General features: G+C 53.4%; 1 protein-coding gene across 1 annotated transcript; it reads left to right on the top strand.

The window, feature by feature from the left end:
- The first annotated feature begins 15,459 nt into the window (after positions 1-15,459).
- TLE6 (TLE family member 6, subcortical maternal complex member) lies at positions 15,460-19,490 on the top strand. Its single transcript, XM_073803458.1, is given in 11 exon segments — positions 15,460-15,687; positions 15,774-16,050; positions 16,153-16,446; positions 16,448-16,713; positions 16,799-16,836; positions 17,190-17,442; positions 17,541-17,791; positions 18,085-18,226; positions 18,643-18,793; positions 19,056-19,132; positions 19,294-19,490. Coding segments are annotated over 11 exon segments (1,935 nt in total). The 5' UTR covers positions 15,460-15,606; the 3' UTR covers positions 19,399-19,490.
- The last annotated feature ends 1,677 nt before the right edge of the window (positions 19,491-21,167 follow it).

Here is a 21,167-nt window from a genome sequence, read left to right on the forward strand (position 1 = left end):
GTGTCCAGGATGGGCTGCAGCTGGTTTATTTGCATTAAATTAACAGGCTCAATTTGGGGAGAATTGAAAATTCGTATAGGTATCCTTTTTTAAGGGCATGTCTGTCGATTCAGAAACGATAACTTCATCATAATATAGTGTACACAAGTCAGTTCAGAGTGAATTATGGAACTGAATGTAAGAGATAAAACACTAAAACATCCGGAAGAAACACAGGAGAAAAATCTTGGGACTTCCGTGGTGGCGCAGTGGTTGGGACTCCACGCTCCCAATGCAGGGCCCAGGTTCCATCCCTAGCCAGGGAACTAGATCCCACATGCATGCCACAACTAAGAGTTCACATGCCACAACTAAGGAGCCCACCTGCCGCAACTAAGGAGCCCATCCGCAACGAAGACCCAGCGCAACCAAATAAATAAATAAATATTAAAAAAAAAATCTTTGTGACCTTGGGTTAGGCAAAGAATTTTCAGCTAGGATACAAAATGTGGCAAATACACACAATGAAAAGATCAAGTTGGTCATTAAACTTTTAAACATTTGCTCATTGAAAGTCACTATGAAGAAAGCAAGCAGGCAAGCCACAACAAGGAGAAGATATTTGTGAAATAGACACAGACAAAGTAATTGTAACCACAATATACAAAGAAAACGTTCGGTGGAGAAAAATAGTGACCACAAGAGGGCGCCCTTTCACTAGCAAAACCTCCTAGTTGGCTGCTTCGAAACAGCCACTGAAGTATTTCAGGATAAAGGAGATGTTACTGAACCAAACTGGGTGTGCTCACCTGCGGGCAGTAAAGCCAGTTTACTGACCCGGGTTGTGGTGAAGGAAAGGGCAGTGTTTATCGCAGGCGCCAAGCCAGAAGTCCAGGAAGCTAGTGCTCAAAAGCCCCAGACTCACTCCCCAATAGTTTTCAGGGAAAGGGTTTTGAAGACGGGGTGAGGGAGGGGGTGGTGTGTGTGCGTGATCAGCTGGTGGTCGTTCTTCTGATTGGTTGGTGGTGAGGTAATCAGGCGTCAACATCATAAACCTGGTTCCAATTGGTCTGGGGTCTACGTGCTTGTGGGCATCATGCAGTTTACTTCATCCACCTAGTGGTTTTTTCAGTAACTCCAAAACAGCTCAAAGGACACGGCTCAGAATATGATCTATAGCCCTTGAGGAGATACGGAAGGTCCTTGACTTTAATGGCTAAATCATTGCTAGTTCGTCTTGCTTGGCTGTTTTACTTTCTTTCTGCATTTTCTCCCTTCTCTGATTGAATTTATTCTTCGGAACTCGAGGAAGGCCTAGGAGGCTAAAGGTTTTTTTACAGACAAGAGGAAGGTGGAGGACATGGTGGGTGGGTTTGTCCTGCAAAGGCCCCATAGGGTCCTGCTTGGTTACAGGGGCACAGAATGCAATTTACAGAGTTAAGGGGGGAAATATGAATAATTTACATATACGTATGTATATATACACAGAGAGAAGATGAAAAAGAAAAAGGGACAAGATATTAACATTGGGGAAAGTGGATGAATGGTATGTTCAGGAGTTCTTGGTCTGATCTTGCAACTTTTCTGTAAGCTTGAAATTATACCAAAATAAAAAGTTATCCCCAAATAATGTCCTAGTTTGTACTAGAAAGCATATAGATAGCCAACCAGTGATAAAAGAACATGAGTAATCTATTTTAATTGTCCGCGACCATTTGCTTTCATTCTTTTTCCTGGTTTTATTGCTGTGTTTTCCAAGAATATAACTGGTAAGATCATCCCTTTAAGGAATTTTATAATAGCTTATGTGTGGTTGAAAACAGTGGGTCCCAAATGAAGCTACTTCCCTCAGTCACGTGGAAGCTTTTTCTTTTTGGTTTTTCATGCCGAATTTTATTCTCACATGTATTTCCTTAAATAATAAACTAGACACACAGATTGGGACAGTAACAGGAGAAATTCTCCATCATCACGTGGAATCATCATGTCCAGCACTGCAAATCCAGGGAGAGCACAGGTTCTCACACTGGGATGGCCAGACCAACGGCATCAGCTACCCACTCCCCCCACCCCCGGCCTGGCTAGAAATGCAAATTCTCAAGCTCCCCCCGCCCACCAGTAGGGGTTCTTATTCACACACAAGTTTAAGAACCATTGACTCAAAAATATGAAGGTAAATAACCTAAGAAAAGTAACAAACAGCAGACTCCAAGGAACCCCACCGAGGACACGGCAGGGGATGCTCATTTGTCATTTGAGATCTTTGGGTTCCATTTGCTTCACTTTATTTTGTGTTTATATTTTTTAAATTGAAATCTAGTTGCTTTACAATATATTAGCGTCAGGTGTACAGCATTGTGATTCAGTATTATTACAGATTACACTCTTAAAAGTCATTACCGGGGCTTCCCTGGTGGCGCAGTGGTTGGGAGTCCGCCTGCCGATGCAGGGGACGCGGGTTCGTGCCCCGGTCCGGGCGGATCCCACATGCCGCGGAGCGGCTGGTCCCGTGGGCCATGGCCGCTGAGCCTGCGCGTCCGGAGCCTGTGCTCCGCAGCGGGAGAGGCCACAGCAGTGAGAGGCCCGTGTGCCGCAAAAAAAAAAAAAAAAAAAAAAAAAAAGTTATTACCAAAGAATGGATTTATTTCATGTTTAGAAGCAACGTGTCAGTGTACTTCTTTGGTGGAACATTATTTTAAAGTATCCTAGATGCTAGATAATAGAAAGATGGATAAACAGAGGAACTGAAGGGTCAGGGCTCCACCCACCACAACGACCCAGATCCATCTGACTCTGTGATTCTGGCATCCCATCTCAGAGGATGGGCAGAAATGAGCCTCTAAATCAGGACTGGAGGTGGACAGCCTAGAGGCTGATGAGGGAAAGCTGGCATCTGGCTACCAGGAGATCCCTTCTGAGAAGGAAGAAGTTCCTACCACCGTGAATCCCCTAATGTGAAAGGTTTCCCACTGGGAGGGTGTGAAGCAACTGGGCCCTCAGGCACTGCTGGGAAGGAGGGAACCACTCAAAACGGACAAAAGGGACATTTCTGAGGTGATGGAAAGTTGCTCAAATTGGATTGTGGTGATGGTTGTACAATTGGACAAATTTACTAAAAATCAAGGAACCCTGTGCTTAAACACAGGTCAACTCACATTTTGTACACGTCAATGAAGCTGTAATAAAAAGTTTCCCCAGAAGAGGGCGCCAGAGACCACAAATTCAACTCAGAACATGCCTTGGGTATGAGATCTACGGCCACCTTCCTCTCTTTCCACCTCATAAAGGGGGTGAGCTGGACCCCCAGGAAGGTGTTCTGCAGCCTCTCCACACCGTGGGGGTCTCGCTGGGCTAAAGCCACCACCTTCCTTTAGATGATGCCATTGGAGTGAACAACTGGCCAACTGGGAGTTTGCCCGTAAGCCCTCAGCAGCCTAAAATGCCTGGTTTAACCAACCTTAGTCCCGCTGAGCCTTAAATGTACACCAGGGGGCTGGATGGACAAGTCAGTTAAGCACGTGACACGGAGGGGTGATGTTGGGACATCACCTGGGTCACATCCCTTCACCAAGTCACAGCGGAGGGGTCTTTACAGGGCAAAGTATGAATTGGGATGAATTGACAATATGGGATGTAACAAGGAGGCCAGGGCTTGGCCATCAAAAGACCACCTCAGGGGACTTCCCTGGTGGTCCAGTGGTTAAGACTCTGCGCTCCCAGTGCAGGGGGCCTGGGTTCGATCCCTGATCAGGGAACTAGATCCCTCATGCCGCAAATAAGACCCAGTGCAGCCAAATAAAAAAGAAAGAAAGACAAAAAAGACAACCTCAGTACCACCACCCTGCCCAGCCCTGGTGGGGAAAAGTCAGAGGACGCAGAGCTTCCTGTGGGGGGCCATCTTGGACCCCCACCTGCGACCCAGCCATCTGGGAGAAATAAGCCCCCCAAAAATGCACTTGGAGGAACACAAGAGTCATCCACCCAGCCACCCTTTCAGCCACGCATGGACAGCACGGACAAGAAAGAATTAAATAGGGATTTCCCTGGTGGTCCAGTGGTTAAGAATCCTCCTTCCAATGCAGGGGACGCGGGTTCGATTCCTGGTCAGGGAACTAAGATCCCACATGCCGTGAGGCAACTAAGCCCGCATGCTGCGACTACTGAGCCTACGCACCACAGCTAAAGAGAAGCCTGTGTGCCACGACAAAGAGCCTGCGAACGGCAACAAAAGATCCCAAGTGCCACAACTAAGACCCGACACAGCCAAAAATAAAATAAATTGCAAAATAAGAATTAAATAAAACCAAAAAAATCACGGGGTGATGAGCAGGATTAGGGGAGCAAGAGAGAGAAAGTGATGGAGCCTTACTGAGAAGAGATTTTAAGTTGAGTTCTGGATGGCAGAAGATGATCCCTGTAAAAAGGGAAACAAGAAAGGCTGAAACATGGATAAATGTTCACCAGTGACCCAGCATTGAACCAGTGAAGCCACCTCCAGATTCCTGACCACTAGAACTCATGTGAGGTGATGTTTCTTATTTCAAGGCACTCAGCTAGGGGTCACTTTGTTATGCAGCAGTAGCTAACTAACACATCTGGATTTCTTCAGAAGTTGCAGGTCCCAGAGACCAAAAATCCACTTCTGGGATGGACACACCTTCCTCTAAGCTTAGGTCCATGGGATGGCTCAACCTATCGCTACATGGACAGTTCAAATGTGGGGCTTCCATGGGCTTCCCTGGTGGCGCAGTGGTTGAGAGTCTGCCTGCCGATGCAGGGGACACAGGTTCGTGCCCCGGTCTGGGAAGATCCCACATGCCGCGGAGCGGCTAGGCCCATGAGCCATGGCCGCTGAACCTGCACGTCCGGAGCCTGTGCTCCATAACGGGAGAGGCCACAACAGTGAGAGGCCTGTGTACCTCAAAAAAAAAAAAAAAAGTGGGGCTTCCAGCAATCCCACTCCTGGGCATATATCCTGAGAAAACCATAATTAGAAAAAATACATGCGCCCCAATGTTCATTGCAGCACTATTTACAATAGCCAAAACATGGAAGCAACCTAAACGTCTGTCAACAGAGGAATGGATAAAGAAGTTGTGGTACATATATTCAGTGGAATATTACTCAGCCATAAAAAAGAATGAAATAGTGCCATTTGCAGCAACATGGGTGGACCAAGAGATTGTCATACTAAGTGAAGTAAGTCAGACAGAGAAAGACAAATATCATATGATATCACTTATATTTGGAATCTAATTTTAAAAAATGATACAAATGAACTTATTTACAAAACAGAAACAGTCTTACGGATATCGGAAAAAAACTTAATGGCTACCAAAGGGGAAACGTGGTGAGGGTGAGGGATAAATCAGGAGCTTGGGAATAACATATACACACTACTATATATGAGATAGATAACCAACAAGGACCTACTGTATAGCACAGGGAACTCTACTCAATATTCTGTGATAACCTATATAAGAATCTGAAAAAATGAATATATGTATATGTATAACTGAATCACTTTGCTGTACACCTGAAACTAACACAGTATTGTAAATCAACTCTACTCCAATAAAAAAAATTTTTTTGTTTTTGGCTACACCACGTGGCTTGTGGAATCTTATTCCCCAACCAGGGATCAAACCCAAGCCCTCAGCAGTGAGAGCGTGGACCCCTAACCACTGGACTTCCAGGGCAGTCCCAACTATACTCCAATAAAATTTTTTTTGAAAATGAACCATTTCAGCAAGTCCTGAAATAAAGGAAAATTAATTTCATTTCGCAAAAAAAAAAAAAAATGTGGGAGCTTAATTTAGATCTGGGCATTAGGGCATAAGGGTTATGCATGTACGTCACGGGTTCAAATCCCAGCTTAGCCACTTAGTAACGGCACGACCCGGGGCAGGTCAGTTAACCTCTCTGAGCTTCATTTTCCTCCTCTGTAAAAGGGGGATGTCAGGATTCATGGAGGATAGAGTGGGTTGCTATAGTTACTTAATTTTTCTTTTGAGCCTTGTAGGGCGTAGAATTGTATCCCCTAAAAACATACATTTAAATCCTAACCCGCGTTAGCTGGGAACGGGACCTTGTTTGGAAAGAGGGTCTTTGCAGATGTAATTAGTTAAGATGAGGTCATACTGGAGTGGGGTGGCCCCAAACCCAGCGACTGGTGTCCTTGTAAGAAAAGGGACATTTGGATACAGGCATACACACGCACACAGACACCATGTGAAGACACAGGCAGAGCTTAGGGTGACGCTTCTGCCAACCAAGGATGCCAAGGATGGGCAGCAACTCCAGAAGCTGGAAGAGGCGGGAAGGATCCTCGCCTGAGCCTTCAGAGGGAGCAGGGCCCTGCCTGCCAAAGCCTTGATTTTGGACTTTCCGTCTCCGTCTCCAGAATGTGAGAGAAGAAATTTCTGTTGTTTTAAGCCACCCAGTCTGTGGTTATTTGTGACAGCGGTGCCAGGAAAGGAACACAAACCTCTTTCCACCAGGTGGCAGAAAGCAAACCTCAATCAATTCTGAGTAATTTGATAAATTCACTTTTCCTGGGGCCAGGCTAAGTTCAAGGAGATTCATGTGGTGGCTGAGTGGGGACAGCTGGGGGCATTGGGCCCTTGAGCAGCTCCCAGCCCGGCCAGTGTCTCTGGAGGGTCCCTGTCCTGCTGCTTCTTGGTCATTCATCTGTTGCCTGGACAGGAGGGCTGTTTACCTACAGGCTTCTGCAGCTTCCCCCTCATTCCTGTCACTTGGCTATGGTCTGTGGCCCACGAGGCCCACTGGGAGGTTCTGGGGATGGGGGAGAGAATTTGGGGGGTTGAAACCTGTCACTACCTCCCAGCTGTCACCTCCCTGAGGTCACTCCACAGGCCCCTCTCCACCCTGGGCTCTCTCTTGAGCCCTCTGGCTGGTCTACACCCAACCCAGGTGACCCTGTGGCCTCTGGGCATCCAGGTCTGAGGTCTCTGGGGGTGAGCCCAGGGAATTCCAAAGCTTTGGAAATGCAAACTGTTTTCCTCTCAAACTTTCATCCAGACCTTGGATTTCCAAAGTAAACCACAGCGACTTGAGAGCCAAGAAGGAAATCTTTGCTTCCTTCTCTCCTAGCTGCTGTGTCATCCATCCCCTTCCTGAGGGCTCAGGGAGGATGCTTCTCTGCCCGCCAGGCTGGAGCAAGCGGGGGACAGTTAAAGGAAGAAGCAGAGGTGAGCCCACACCAGCCAAAGGGCCAGCTATCACCCCAGCCCCAGGTGCGGGGGGCTTTCCACGAGTGAGGATGAAATGGCTGCTATAAAACGGCTCCCATTTCTACAAGGACCTAGGAATTTCTCTTTTTTAAGAACCTCAGATCTATGAAACTAATACAACATTGTATATCAATTATACTCCAATATAAAATAAAAATTAAAAGAAAAAAAAGAGACTCTCAGATCTGCACTGACCAGCAGAACTTTCTAAGATGATGGGAATGTTCTAGATCTGCAGTGCGGACAGTCAGGTGTGGATACTAAGCAATTGAAATTCATTTGGTCAGTGGCCCCCAGGAACTGAGGTTTAAATTTTATTTAATTGTAATTCATTTTAATTTAAATAACCACAGGTACCCGGTGGATACAGTAGAAGACAAGATAGCCTCGGATAAACTGGTATGTCCAGCTGACTGTCTACAAACAGGGAGAGGGGCAATTAGCAGTCTGGACCATAAATAAAATACACTTCCATTAAGGGCCAGTGGAGGGATTGTGGGTGAAAACCTTTATTTGTGGCTCGTACATGGCAGCCCTCACTTTGTCCTCCATAGACAAGCCACAAAACCCAATTTGTGTGTTTACATCATAACCTCTGGGGGCTACGCATCCGAAGATCTGAACCCTCAGTCACCCGTTTCCTTCCATCCTCCCCCCATGGCAAAGCACAGACTTGGGTGGGGGGAAAGAGAGAGTGCTCTGGTTGTGTGGATCCCGAGCCAGCATACCCACCCAAGTGCCTGTGACCAGGTGCAAGCAAGTGGGAAAATCCCGTCAGCATTCAGTGAATTTTGAACACAGCAGAGTATAGGGCCATGGAGATTACGAGATTAGCTCCAACAGAAGCCAGATTTGGAGAAAAATAAGAAAGGGGGGATGGAGGCCTCCCTGAGGTGCTAACCTCTGTACCAGAGCCGAAGGTGAGGGATCCAGCCAGTGGCAGTCAGGGGACAGGCTCTCCCTGGCCCAGGAAGGAACAGCCAGTGCCAATGTTCTGGGGTTGACCTCTCACCCCCAGACTCTGATCTGACCACTTGCCATCTCAAGCAGGCATTTCACACGAAAACAGGACTCCTGAATCCCTCCACATACACCCCACCACTTATCTCTGAGGTACCCTAAGCCTAGAGTAGGCACTACGCTTCCCTCCTTGGCCTTGAACCTGGAAAAATTGTACCAGCCTCAAGGCCTTTGCAGTTCCAGCTTTTTATTCTCAGATTTCTCAGAGTCTCGGTCCCCGGGCTTAAAGGGCAGCTGGGAAAATTCGCTGATAAGATGCACAGCCCCGGGCTTGGCTCCTAGGAAGCCTGGATAAAAGGGAGCCATTGAGTTTTCCCCAAGAAAGGGGACTGAAGCTTCGTTTGCATTGCACTTTATTTAATATTGAGGAAAAGGTTCTTAGTCCAGATCTAAGGATTGGAGTGAGAGTGCAGAAGACTCTCCCCATCTCCACCCCCAGCCCCGAGCCACTCCTGGGCAAGACGAAAAATTGACAGGACTTCTCACCAAACAAGGCAAATACACACCGCCCAGTCCCTCCTCAAGTTGCACCCGCTGACTCCAAGCCCCTTGCCCTTCTAAATATCCTCATCCCTGCCTGGATCCCAACCTGCCTGCGACTCTGCACGCTGCCCTTCCCCGCAGCGGGACCGCAAGGGTTAAGCGGCGGCGCCCCGCGCGCTGATTGACAGCCCGGCCAGAGGCTGGGGAGAGCCGACCAATCACCGACGGCGACCGTGGCCCACGTGGGCAAGCGGCCTCGCGATTGGTCGGCACTACCAGCGGCCGCCCGCGGAGCCTGAGCCCACGTGCAGCTGCTGCTAGTTCACGGACCAGCTTCGCGTTGCAGGTGGCGGCGGGGCGGGGCCGGGGCGGGGCGGGGCGGGGCCCGATGGGTCAATTGGCCCCCGGGGATGGGGGGACGTGCTTCCTGTCAGCCTGAACTTGGCTGATCCCGCGGCTTCCTCCTCGTTCCTCCTGGGCCACCATCCTAAGGGAGGCGGGTAGGCCTGCCAGTCTCCCGGAGGGCCCCATGGTCCCTGGGCTGGGGAGGAGCCTAGAGGGGAGCTGAGGGGCAGAAGCGAAGTAAAGAAGGGGCTTGGTGCCGCAGGAATGATTGGGGGTAGAGAGACGTCTCTTTCCTCCTGTCTGAGAAATTTCTCCGAATTCACCTGGCCAACTCTTACTCATCCTTCAAAACCCCTTTCCAAATGATGTTCTCCCGTGCTTTAGGAAATTGTCTCAAAACTAAGGTTGAGCTTTGATATCTTTCTCTGGGGTACCTCCAGCCCTGACTGCTCCTGTCAGGGAGTATGTTTGGCACCGTACGGCGCCCCCACCTCAAAGGGTGAGGCCCCAGGGGGTCCCCACCACTAATCAGCACAGCTGGAAGCACCAGAGTGATGAATGAAAGAACAGAGGATGTAGGGAATGCAGTGGGGTGCTGGCAGTCAGGGAGGGGTTTGGGGGCCCGGGACTGAGTCCTGGAGGAGAGAAGACCAAGGTGGGTGGTGCTGGAGGCCGAGGGTGGGGTGGGGCTAGTTCTGTCCTCTGCTACTGCCCAGCCTTCTGCGTTCAGGATCTGACATCCCCTCTTTACTTTTACAGTCCCTGGCTAAAGTCCTTGTGACTCCAGCCTGAAGACTGACTTCTTGGGGCCATCTCAGCCCCCACGGGCACCCTCAAAGGATGGTGAGGCATTATCCCCTGGGGGAGGGGGCAAGAGGCTCAAATCTTGTTCTCCTGCTCCTGAGGGACAGACATGGGCCGGCTGGCCAGGCCTTCAGCTGGGGACAGTAACCCATCATACTTTAAGGCCTTTCTCTTTAAACTTATTATTACCCAGGTGATAAAACATAGGGCTACATCACCTACTCAGTTACTATTTTATAAGCAAAAGTCCCTCTCTGCGCCTCCCCACCCGCCATTACTTCCCAGGGAAAACTATTTCTATCAGTTTAGGCCAGGGGCAGGCAAGCTTCTGTAAAGGGCCAGAGAGTAAATATTTTCATCTTTAGGCCAAAAATCAAGATGGAAGATACCCTGTGGGTACTTAAGTAATAAGAGAGAAAGCAAACTACCCTCAGGCCTCAGGAGGCCCCACCTCACCCTCTTTGGGGCTGATGACCTGACGGCAGGGATACGGGGAGGCTGTGGGTTTTCTTCATCCCTCCTTCGACCTCTCCAGGCTCATCCTGAGGCCGGCTACTATCAGAATGCCCTGGATCAGCTCAAGCAGCACTTCCCCAGGTGAGGGCGATTCTCGGGGGCTGGAGGCCCCGCTGGGGCCCTAAGTCCCACCGAGGGAAAGAATCCCATCCTTGTCTCCATGGCCCAAAAGACAGGACCAGTGCTGGTGGGGGGCGGGGAGGGGGGAGGAGCCATACTGAAGGCTGAAGCAAAAGGAAAGGAAAGCCAGTAATACCGATCCTGGCTTTCATTTAAATTTTTGATTTTGTTGTTGTTCAGTGTGAATTTGCTTGCATTCAATTACGTTTTTTTAAAATACCGCATTAAAATCATATTCGTCTTGGCGCCTTCTTCAATGTGGCACCTGGAAGGGACTAGCTCACTTGCCAGAACTGCCCTGATGGGAGGCTGGGGGCAGGGCTCATTCTGGGGAAGGGTCTTGAGGCCTCCTCTTGCAGCGGGTTTGTCTTCCCTGGCAGGTTCCCCACTCACTTGACGACACAGATGGACAGCGCTTACTACTTGGTGAGCCCCGGCCCGGGAAGTCCCGCCCTCTCCAGGAAGCCCCGCCCCTACTCTCCCCACCACCACCACCACCAGGTAGCCCCTCAGGAGCCTCCTGGAAAGGCTGTTGAGTTTGACCTCAGGATCCGGGTTTGGGGGCACCCTCTCCTCTACTTACTTTGCTTATTTTAGGCAAGTGAGTTAACCCAGTGAGCAACAACTTCATGTGAGTTTTTCTTAATTAATAAAAACCTTGCTGTGAAAACAAGTAATTCTGTATTTAAATTAAGGAGAAGTTTCTTCAGCCCACGGTTGATGAGTTAGGGGTACAGCACGTGATGGGAGTCCCTGCCCTTCAGGAATGTATATTCTAGTGTGTGCTGTCTTCTGGAACTTTCCACAAAGATAAGAATGTTCTCTATCAACAGGGTCCAATATGGCACCCGCCAGCCACATGTGGCTACTGAGCTCCTGTAAGGAGCTGAATTTTAATTGACTGAAAGTTAAAGAGCCACGTTTGACTAGTGGCTACCCCATAGGACCCGGCAGCTCTAAGGGAAGGAGAGAGACAAATAAGTAAATAGAGAAACAAGATTCACAAAATGTAAGTGCTTGAAAGAAAATAGAAGGTGAAGCAGTGAAAGTGAGTCAAGATTTTGAGCTAAGGTAGTCAGGAAGGGCTTCTTGAACATGAGACACAGTGACACCATGTCTCACTGTGTCTCACGTTCACAGTGAGACATGGAAGATACGGAGTTCCTGCCACCCTAGAGAGAACAGGGAAGGCTGTTTCAGGCAGAGGGCACAGCCCGTGCAAAGGTCCTGGGGCAGGATCGGGCCTGATGTGTTGGAGGAACAGCCAGGAGGCCTGTGTGTCTGGAGCAGAGTGAGCGAGGGGGAGAGAGGGAGGAGGGGAGGGCAGGGAAAGAGCAAGGGCAGGTTGTGCCCCTCTTTGACCTCCACTTCATACCTAGAATGAAAACCAGGGGTCTCCCTAATACTTCCTACTCTGAGTATGGTAGGCAGTATCCCATTTGATGAGAGCAGGGACCAGAGAGGTAGCATGACTTGCCCAGGGTCATACAGCTGGGGAGAAACATGCACAGCATTCAGTTCTGCACTCTTGCCCACTTCCATTGACCACCTCCCAGTGTGACCGCTGTTGTTCCTTTGCAGTTCCAGGAGATCCGGCAGGGGCTCCAGGAACATCACAAGCAGGTGAATGGGCCTTGTGGGCCGCGGAGGTGGACTTGAGCTTTTCACCCTGAGGGAGGTGGGAGTCCTGGAGTGCTGGGGGCAGAGGGAGTGGGGCCTGAAGTGGAATCCCCACGGTATCAGTGGATCCCCCACGTCTCAGGAGTGCATCTCTGGTCCTGAGCCTCTTCCCTCCTGTCCTGCTCGCTGGTCCCCGTGTGCCTGGAGGAGGCCAGGGGCCTGTCAGCACATCGCAGGTTAGTTGCCTGTGCTAGGAAGGGGCTTTTATGTGCCAGGCATGGCCGGATGCGGTCTCCATGTGTCTGAGGTTCCCAAGGGCCTGGCTCACACTCGGGGGTGGGGGGAGGGACAGGCCTGCACTGGGGGCCCAGCTCCCAGCACGGGGAGCCTTGCCCAGGCTGAGCATGGCGTCCACCCCGCCTGTCCTCCTGCCACCTGGCCCCTTTCTCCTGGGTGCTGGCAGGACTTTCTGCCTGTGCCAGATGTGACTGGCAGAGGGCCAGGGCTGTGTCTGCGACTTAGTGGGGCCTGGGGTGGGTAGCTCAGGGAACAGGGAAAGACAGATCCAGAGGCGGGGGTGGGGTGGGGCAGGAAGCAACCAGAACACGGTTATTCATTCAACAGATATTTATCCATCACCTCCTTGCCAAGTGCAGTTGTAGGCGCCAGGGAAATAGCAAAGGAGAACACAGACAAACCGCTGCCCTTGGGGTGAGAGGAGCTTGGTAAACAGAAGTGTCAGATGGTGAGGGCTGGGCAAGGCGGGGGTGGAATTGAGCAGCCCCAAGGCGACGTGGGGGGAACCAAGGTGGGAATGGGTTACAATTCAGGGTGGTCAGGGAAGGCTCGATGAGAAGGTGACATTTGGGCAAACTCTTGAAGGAGATCAGAGAGGGAGTGTAGATGTCTGGAAGGAGTAGACCAGGCAGAGGGCACAGCCTGTGCAAAGGCCCTGGGGCAGGACCAGGCCTGGTTCATTGGAGGAACAGCAAGGAGGCCCGTGTGTCTGGAGCAGAGTGAGCGAGGGGGAGAGGGGGAGAGAGGGAGGAGGGGAGGGCGGGGAGGGGTCGCGGCAGGTTGTGCAGGGCCTTGTGGGCCACAGGGAGGACTCTGGCTTTTACCCCCCCCCCCGGGAGGTGGGACCCTGGAGGGCTGTGGGCAGAGGAGGGGCGGGTCCTGACTCAGGTGCTCACTCGCGCCCTCTGGTGGCTGCTTTGGGGAGGATGGATATTTGGGGGCCAGGATGGGAGTTGGGGTCCAGTTGGACCATCCAGGTGCGGGAGGCTGGTCACCGAGCCAGTTTGGCGGTGAGAAGCAGTCAGAGTGTGGATGTGTCAGGAAACTGACAGCATGTGCTGAGTATCAAGACATAAGGGGAGGAATTCCTTGGTGGTGCAGTGGTTAGGACTCCGTACTTCCACTGCAGGGGACACAGGTTCGATGATCCCTGGTCGGGGCAGTTCTGCATGCCATGGGGTGCTGCCAAAAAAAATAAATAAGATGTAAGGGGGTGAGGAGGACCCAGGAGGGTCGCCCCTAAGCACCCTCCTCCCCCAACAGAAGGCCCCAGGTGGTGATCCCTAGCTGACTTGTGGTTTCACAGGGACCGCCTCCCCCTCCCCTGTTTCCTGTTCCTCGTCTCCCAGCCTCCTTGCTGTGTATTTAAAATCCTGAGCAGCAGCAGTGGCAACGCCCCCGGCTCCGCAGCCCGCCTGCACACAGCTCTCCCCAGGGAGGACCCGCATGCAGGCAGGGGGCAGCAGCACTTTTCATGCTGAGTGCATTAAAGTGCCAGTAAATTGCGCATTAACGAGCCAGGGAGGATTGGGGAAGGCTCCCCTGGGCCTCGTGCTGCTGGGAGGCCCAGCTGGGGAATCCATCGCCTGCTACCCTAGGAGGCGGCCACCTGGAGCGCCCAGAGCTCAGGGAGGGGGGTCCTCCATTCCAGCCTCTCCCTCCACCATCCTGCTTGCCCCCCACCCCAGCCAGCGAGGGGCAGGGGGTGGGACCAGGCTGCCAGTGGAGGCAGGGAAACACTGCTGGGCCCCAGGTGTCCTGACTTTAGGAAATTGACTTTGATGCTCTGAGCCTCAGTTTTCTCATCTGCAGAACGGAAACGCCAGTGGTGCCCGTTCAACAGAACTGACAGCCACAGGCCTTATGCCACGTTCCTTAGCAATTATTTCTTCCTGTGAATCACAATATTTCCCCAGGATTTTGGAATTCGCTCCGGGCCAGACAGCTTCCTGGCATCCACCGTGGAGGTGCATGTGCATTCGGAAGGCCCACGGCACTGCCTCCAAAGCCAAAGGCCCAAGACTAAATCCGTGTCACCCTCTGCAGTAGCCACGGGACACACGTGGCTGTTTACACTTTAATTGGCAATCAGGTGGCACCGTCCACGTTTCAAGTATTCAACCTTAGCTGGCAGGTCTAGAACATTCCTCATATCACTGTATTTAGTCCATCTGGACTAAATATAGCTGCACATTCCCGTAGAGCCCCTTATCGGGCCGAGAAGGTGGGTCTCCTCGCAGCAAATTCCTGGCACTACTGGCAGGTCGTGTCTTGCGTGGTCTGTGTCCTCAGCTGGCTGCCAGGCACATTCTAGGTTCGTGCCTCGCCGTCTCCTCTGGCAGCCCCCAGCCCCACGTGGCTATTGAGCCCTTGAAATGTGGCCCGTGGGACAGGAGGGATCGCATTTTTAATTAAACTTAACTTTCTATTTAAATAGTGACCTGCAGCCAGTAGCCGCTGTGCAGGGAGGTTCAGTCTTGAGGAAGGAGAGGTTAAACACAAATCTGGTACCCGGGCCAGATAAATGCTCTTGAGAAAAGCAGTGGGACGTGTCATAGGAGGGAGCCTGTCCTAAAGGAACAGATGGGCAGCCTGCTGGGAGGGAGAAAAAGAAAATTTAGGGTGCCTTCCATGACCACAGAAACTGTTCACTTAAATCTGGAATCGGTAGCAGCCACGTGGCTTGATTTTAAATATAAAATAAGTGACCCTCCCACCAGGGCCCCTAACATCCCCATCGCCAGCCCTGCTCCCCAAGAGGTAACCATTGGTTTCTTAGGATCTTTGTAATGTTTCAGCAGCTTCAAATGTCATCCCCATAAGGGGGACATGTGTACACACGGCCTTGCTTCTTGAAGCCATTTTAAGCAAGGGGGTGGCATTCAGGCTTTTGTTTCCAAACACCCCAAGAAAAGCAGCTGGGATGCGAACCCAGATTTGACTTGACTTGCGACCATATTATACTGGTGACGGGTCATTAGGGCTCAATTTTGTCAGCCGCCGCCAAGGGTGGCCTCTGGGTACCGAGAGCTTGCTTTTTGCTAGGTGATCATGAATCCACCCAAAAACGTTCAAGGGAGGTGGTGTAGCCTCACTTTGTGAACAGGGAAACTGGCTTGTAAGAAGGTATTCGCACCCAGGGCTGTCCTTGCATGAAGCTTTAGCCGGGATGACGTTCCCCTTCCAGGCAGAAAACTTCCTACAGATAGTGGAGACCTGCAGCCAATCCCTGGGCTTCCAGCTGGGGGAGGTAGGTTCCTGGGTCCTTGAGTAGGGGGGGGATAGGCTTGGGGCAAAGGGTGCATCCTCATGTCCCTCACGACCCTGTGCTTACAGCACCAGGGAAACCAAGAGTTCCCCAGTGAGCAGCCCAACCGGGACCCCCAGTGCCCAGAGGCCAAGACCCCACAGCCCTCCGGTCTCCAGGGGCCAGACTTCGAAGACATGGCCACGAGGTCATCCGACTGGCTCCAGCAGACCCCCGGAGTGGACACAGTCCACCAGCTAGACACGTGGCCATCCTGGGACTCGGAGCCCCGGTTTTGGCAGGATGTTCTGACAGAGCAGCTCTGGCAGATTTTTACTGGGACCCAGGAGCACCCAAGACGCAGGAGTGAGTCTCCCTGAGGGTGAGGGGAAGTGGGGAATCAGGCCGCCTGGAGGGACAGCACCAGTTGAACTGGCTTCTCCCCCTCATCCCCTTCTGTTGTCATAGCGACAGAGCAGGCGCCACGCCAGGTAAGTAACTGGAATCCTCGGTACCTGGAAGGGTGGGCTTTGCCCTGGCTGGGCCCCCTGGCTTTGACCTCTAGATGCCTGTGGGATTGGCATGCCTCCCCCACCCTCAGCCCTTGGATACCCTCAGAGGACCTGAGCCTGTCTGCAGCTCTGCCTGGATGGGAGGATGGGACTTCAGGCAGTTGGAGCATCCTGTCCACACTGCCTGGGCCCGCCTGCCATGTTCCAGTTCTCAGACCAACCCTGGTCAGGTCCTTTGGTCTGAACTGATCTCCCCAATTCCCACGGGCAGGAAAGCCAGGAGCCAGCACCACGATACTTGGGAGTGAAACTGCTCCCCAAGGACACTTTGGGTAATCCTGGTGGGAGGAGGGCAGTCCGCCCTGGGGGAGGGGAGCCACACCTGCCACTGATCCACTCTTGTCTCTGCCCAGTTCTCAGCCCAGCTACGCCCTCCCCCAGCTCCTCTGAGGGCTCCCGAAAGGGAAGCACAGGACTGGGCACTGTAGGAGAGGGGGTGTTCTCCCACATGGCCCAGGTGAGATCCCCGCACCCCACACAAAGGCTGGGGTGGCTGGGGTGGGAGGAGAATGTGGCTCAGCTGTGACCTCATCCACCCGCAGGAGCTTCCTGTAAAAACCTATCAATTTCTGAAGCCCATGTAAGTATGTCCCAACCTTGTGGTCTGAGGCTAAGGGAGCCCAGATGTGGGGGTGAGAAGGCTTCCTGGAGGAAGGGACATAATGGTTAGGACCTTGAAGGATGAGTAGGAGTTTGCTGGGATAGGGCAAAACATGTCAGGCAGAAGGGAGCAGTGTTTGGTCATGGGAGAAGGAGAATACTTGGAGGGGTGTGGGTAGAACCTGGGGGGATATAGAGTGCCGTGGAGAAATGAAGCCTGAGAGAACCCAAAATCTGACAAAGAACGAAGCCCCTCTGGGGCTTGATAGGTGCCCTGCTCCGGGCAGAGAGGCTCACAGGCGGGCTGGTGACCCTGAGGCCTCCTCTCCCAAGATGCTGGGACCCTGAGGACTTTGAAAACACGTGGAATAGGCCTGATGCTTTGCCCTGGCAGTCCAAGAAGCTGGCCGTGCCACACAGAGTGGAGAAGATACGGAGGCTAGAACATGGGGAGCCTGTGCTGGCCACGGCCGTCAGCAGCTTCACGCGGCACGCCTTCACCTGTGGCAGGGGCGGCGTCAAGGTGTGGAGCCTGGTCGGCCGGGTGGTGGAGGCCAGGTTTCCGGAGAGCTACCTGCGTGTACAGGTGAGGGTAGGGCTGGCTCTGGGGCGGAGCTTGTGGGAGCAGGGAGAGCCCCCCACCCTGCAGGGGAGGAAGCTCACCCCAGGCTCTGCCCACCCCAGACCCAGGGGGCCTACCTGCGCACCTGCTTGCTGTTCTCAAACAGCACGGCCCTGCTGACGGGCGGCCACAACCTGACCAGCGTGAGCCTGTGGGACCTGACGGCACCTTCCCTGTACGTGAGAGCAGAGCTGCCCTGTGCAGGCCTCACCTGCCAGGCCCTGGCCGCCAGCCCTGAGGACAACCTGGCCTTTGCCGGTTTCACCGATGGCAGCGTCAGGATCTGGGACCTGCGGAACCAGAGTGTGGTCAGGTGTGGCCCAGGGGTGGGCGGGGCCACCCTGAGGGCCGCTTCCCACCTGGATCCCTGAGTAGGGACCCAGCAGTCTCAAGGCCAAAGCCCCTTTCCCTAAAGAACTCTTGCATTTGAGAGTTGAAGACCCAGGTTCAAACCGTGGCTGGGCCCTTGAAGCCCAGTTGTGGTACTTCTTGCCTGCCTCAGTTTCCCCATCTGTCACCCGGGTGTGATTGGAGGGGGGGTGTCCTCGGGGGCCCAAAGCTTAGAGTTTCAGCCCTGACCTCCCTTCCAATGCCTCTCCTGGCCAGGGACCTGCCGGGTCACCTGAACGGTGCCAAGAGCATCGCTGTCAAAGACCAGCACATCTGGACAGGGGGTCTGGACGCCTGCCTGCGGTGCTGGGACCTGAGGACCACTGGGGAGCCCCAGGAATACCAGTTCGAGTCTCAGGTGTGCAGCTGGGATGGGGCCTGCTTGGCCAGGTAGCAGCTGGGCTGTGGACTGAAGGAGGTGGAGGCTGGCGGGAAGGGCAGGGGTTAGTGGTACCTCAAGTCTCAGTGATGCCCTGAAGAGAGGGGTCCTTAGCTACATCCTCCCCAGTTGCCCAGATAACATTGGATGCTTTCATACTCTGTATCAGGGGTTCCTATTCTCATTGAGTCTCTGTGATAATCCCACAAAGTAGAGAGGACCACACCCATTTTGCAGATGAGCCAGCCAAGGCCGGATATGTGAAGTTGCTTTCTGGGGGTTTCACAACCAGGAAGCGGGCAGGCAGTCGGCCCCCGGGATGGGTCCCTGTGCTCCTGCCACCTCTCGGGCCCCGCTGGGACCTGGACAATGTTTCCCTGCTGCCTTCTCCCCAGATAATGAGCCTGTCCCCCAGCCCCTGGGAGGACTGGGTGCTGGTGGGCACAGCCAACGGCCAGCAGTGGCTGCAGCCCAGCCTTGGGGGCCAGAAGCACATGGTGGGGTGTAAGGACGGCACCATCCTCGGTCTCAAGTTCTCCCCGCTGGGTGAGTGGCCAGGATCGCGGCGGGGAGTCTGCCGTCGTCCCCAGCCTCCCACGGGGCCCTGCCTCACTAAGACTGACTCCACCCAGCCCTTTCTGACCCTTCCTGACCCCCCCAAGCCCTTCATCAGCAGGAACCGCCCTGAGTGATGCTCTCCGCAGGGGTGTGAGGGAGATGGGGAGCTCCCTGTTTCCCAGATCCCCAGGGGTCCAGCCCTCAGCTGCCAGCTTTCCCTATGACCGGGCCCCCCTCTGCCTTCTCCCAGGCCAGTGGTGGGTGAGCGTGGGGACGGACAACCTGGTCAGCGTCTTCAGCATGCCCATGGGGACCACAGTGGTCCAGGTACGGGGGTGGGGCAGGTGGGCGGCGTTCATTGGGCTGAGCCCGGGGTTCCAAATGCAGAGACCCCCCCCCCCCGACCCAGGGACCACGTTTGAATCTATGGGCAGATGTTAAGGGCAAGGATGGGTGAACCCTGTCGCTCTGCTCCCCGACTCTTCCAGGTACCCGAGACATCCTCCATCATGTGCTGCGACGTGTCCCCCAGCAACCACCTGATCGTCACGGGGTCCAGGGACCATGCCTCAGTGTACCAGATCACATACTGAGGGCTCGCCAGGGCGGGTGGGGTGAGCACAACTGGACCTATGATCTTTGTCACGTGTAATAAAGCATTTGGAAAAAGCACGGATGCAGTGCTGCATCCTGTCCCCTGGTCATCTTGTGGAGATTTGGAAGGACTTTTCCAGCCTGGGTCTCTGAGCCTTTTGAGTCCACATTCCCTGAGAATCGGATCAGAGCCACTGACCCTTGCCGTCGGGGGAACTGGACGTAGAGCCCTTCTTTTTTTTTTTTTTCCTCTGTTTTTGGCCACGCCACGCAGCATGTGGGATCTTAGTTCCCCAACCTGGGATGGAACCCGGGCCACGGCAGTGAAAGCATGAAGTCCTAACCACTGGACCGCCAGGGAGTTGCCTGGAGCCCTTCTTTCTGCTCCACTGAGCTCATCTGATGTCATGGAGAGATGTTTCCCAGCCCTGCCTGCACAGTCCCAGGGATGGGGTCCTCGGTCCTTCCCAAGTTACCTGTGTCCCGTTAGATCAGTGCTTCTCACCTGGCGGTGACTCTAACCCCCAGGGGACACAGGGCCATGTCTGGGGACACATGTGGTTTGTCACGACTGGGAGGGCTCCTGGCCTTGAGCGGTTGGGGGCCAGGGATACTGCTTAACACCCCACAGTGCCTGGGATGGCCCCACAACCAAGAATTACGCAGCCAGTGTCAGCTGTGCCGCGGGGAAGACTAGTTTACAGGGGTGGCTCTTGCTGGCCAGCACTTTTCCACCCTCTTAGTAGGGCTCTGAAATCACCATTTGCTCACCCCATCCTTCTGGGATAAGCAGTGTCCCAGGTGGCGTCAACGGGTCTGGCCTCCTTAACTGGAGAATTATCCTATCTCCGTCCCATGCCTTCAGAAACCCCCTGGGCACGACTGTTTCCAGCAGCGACCCTGCCACCTCCCTCCAGAAGTTTCCCAGCAGCAGCCCTACTTTGCCCCCCAGCCCCCCCAACCCATGGTCCTCGTGGCAGCCCCTGGGAACTTCCAGAACCCAGCTCTGATGGCTTTACCACCCCCACCGGCCTCTCCCGAAATCTGGCTCACATTTCCATGGGCTTTCTCTGCTTAAGCCTGATCTGAAGCTGAGGAGGAAACCCCACGCCCCTGCTCTCCTGACTTCCACAACGGCCAAGCTCTTTACCTCTGAGCCTTTGCACATGCTGTTCCCTCTGTTCCCAGCACATCCTTCCATCACTCTTCCAAATGGCTGTTTCTCCTCCTTTAGCTCTTCTCTTTGCTGTCACCTCCTCTGGAACTGTGACCTCCGCTCAGCACCTGACGGTGGGCTGGGCACCGTGTGCCAGGCTCTTAGGAATTATCACGGAGTCTCAAAGGAAACATGACTGCACCCCAAATACCTTCGTGCTCTACCATATTCCCTAACGCTCTGTACGTGGGCAGGGTCTTGGGGTGAGTCTGTCCCACAGGCTGGCAGTAGAGCACATAGGTGAAGCTTTGGGGCCAAGGATGTAGAAGCAGCCCCCCTGCTACGTTGGCCTCAAAAGCTACACACTGAGGTGGCAAAGCCTCCACCTGGAGCCCTGAGTGTCTGCTTGGAGTCGAGCCCCACCCGCCACATGGGCATGGGTGAGAAATAAACATCTATCGTTTCAACCAACTGAGATCTGGGGGCTGTTTGTTACGTGGCACAATGGAAGCCACACGGCCCAAGACAACCCCCATTTCCTGTGGTCGACCCCTCAGCATTTCATGCGGAATGAATTCTTTCAATGTCCAGGTGAGGAAAAAGAGGCTGACA

The sequence above is a fragment of the Tursiops truncatus genome, chromosome 3 (assembly GCF_011762595.2).
Source record: "Tursiops truncatus isolate mTurTru1 chromosome 3, mTurTru1.mat.Y, whole genome shotgun sequence".
Taxonomy (NCBI): domain Eukaryota; kingdom Metazoa; phylum Chordata; class Mammalia; order Artiodactyla; family Delphinidae; genus Tursiops; species Tursiops truncatus.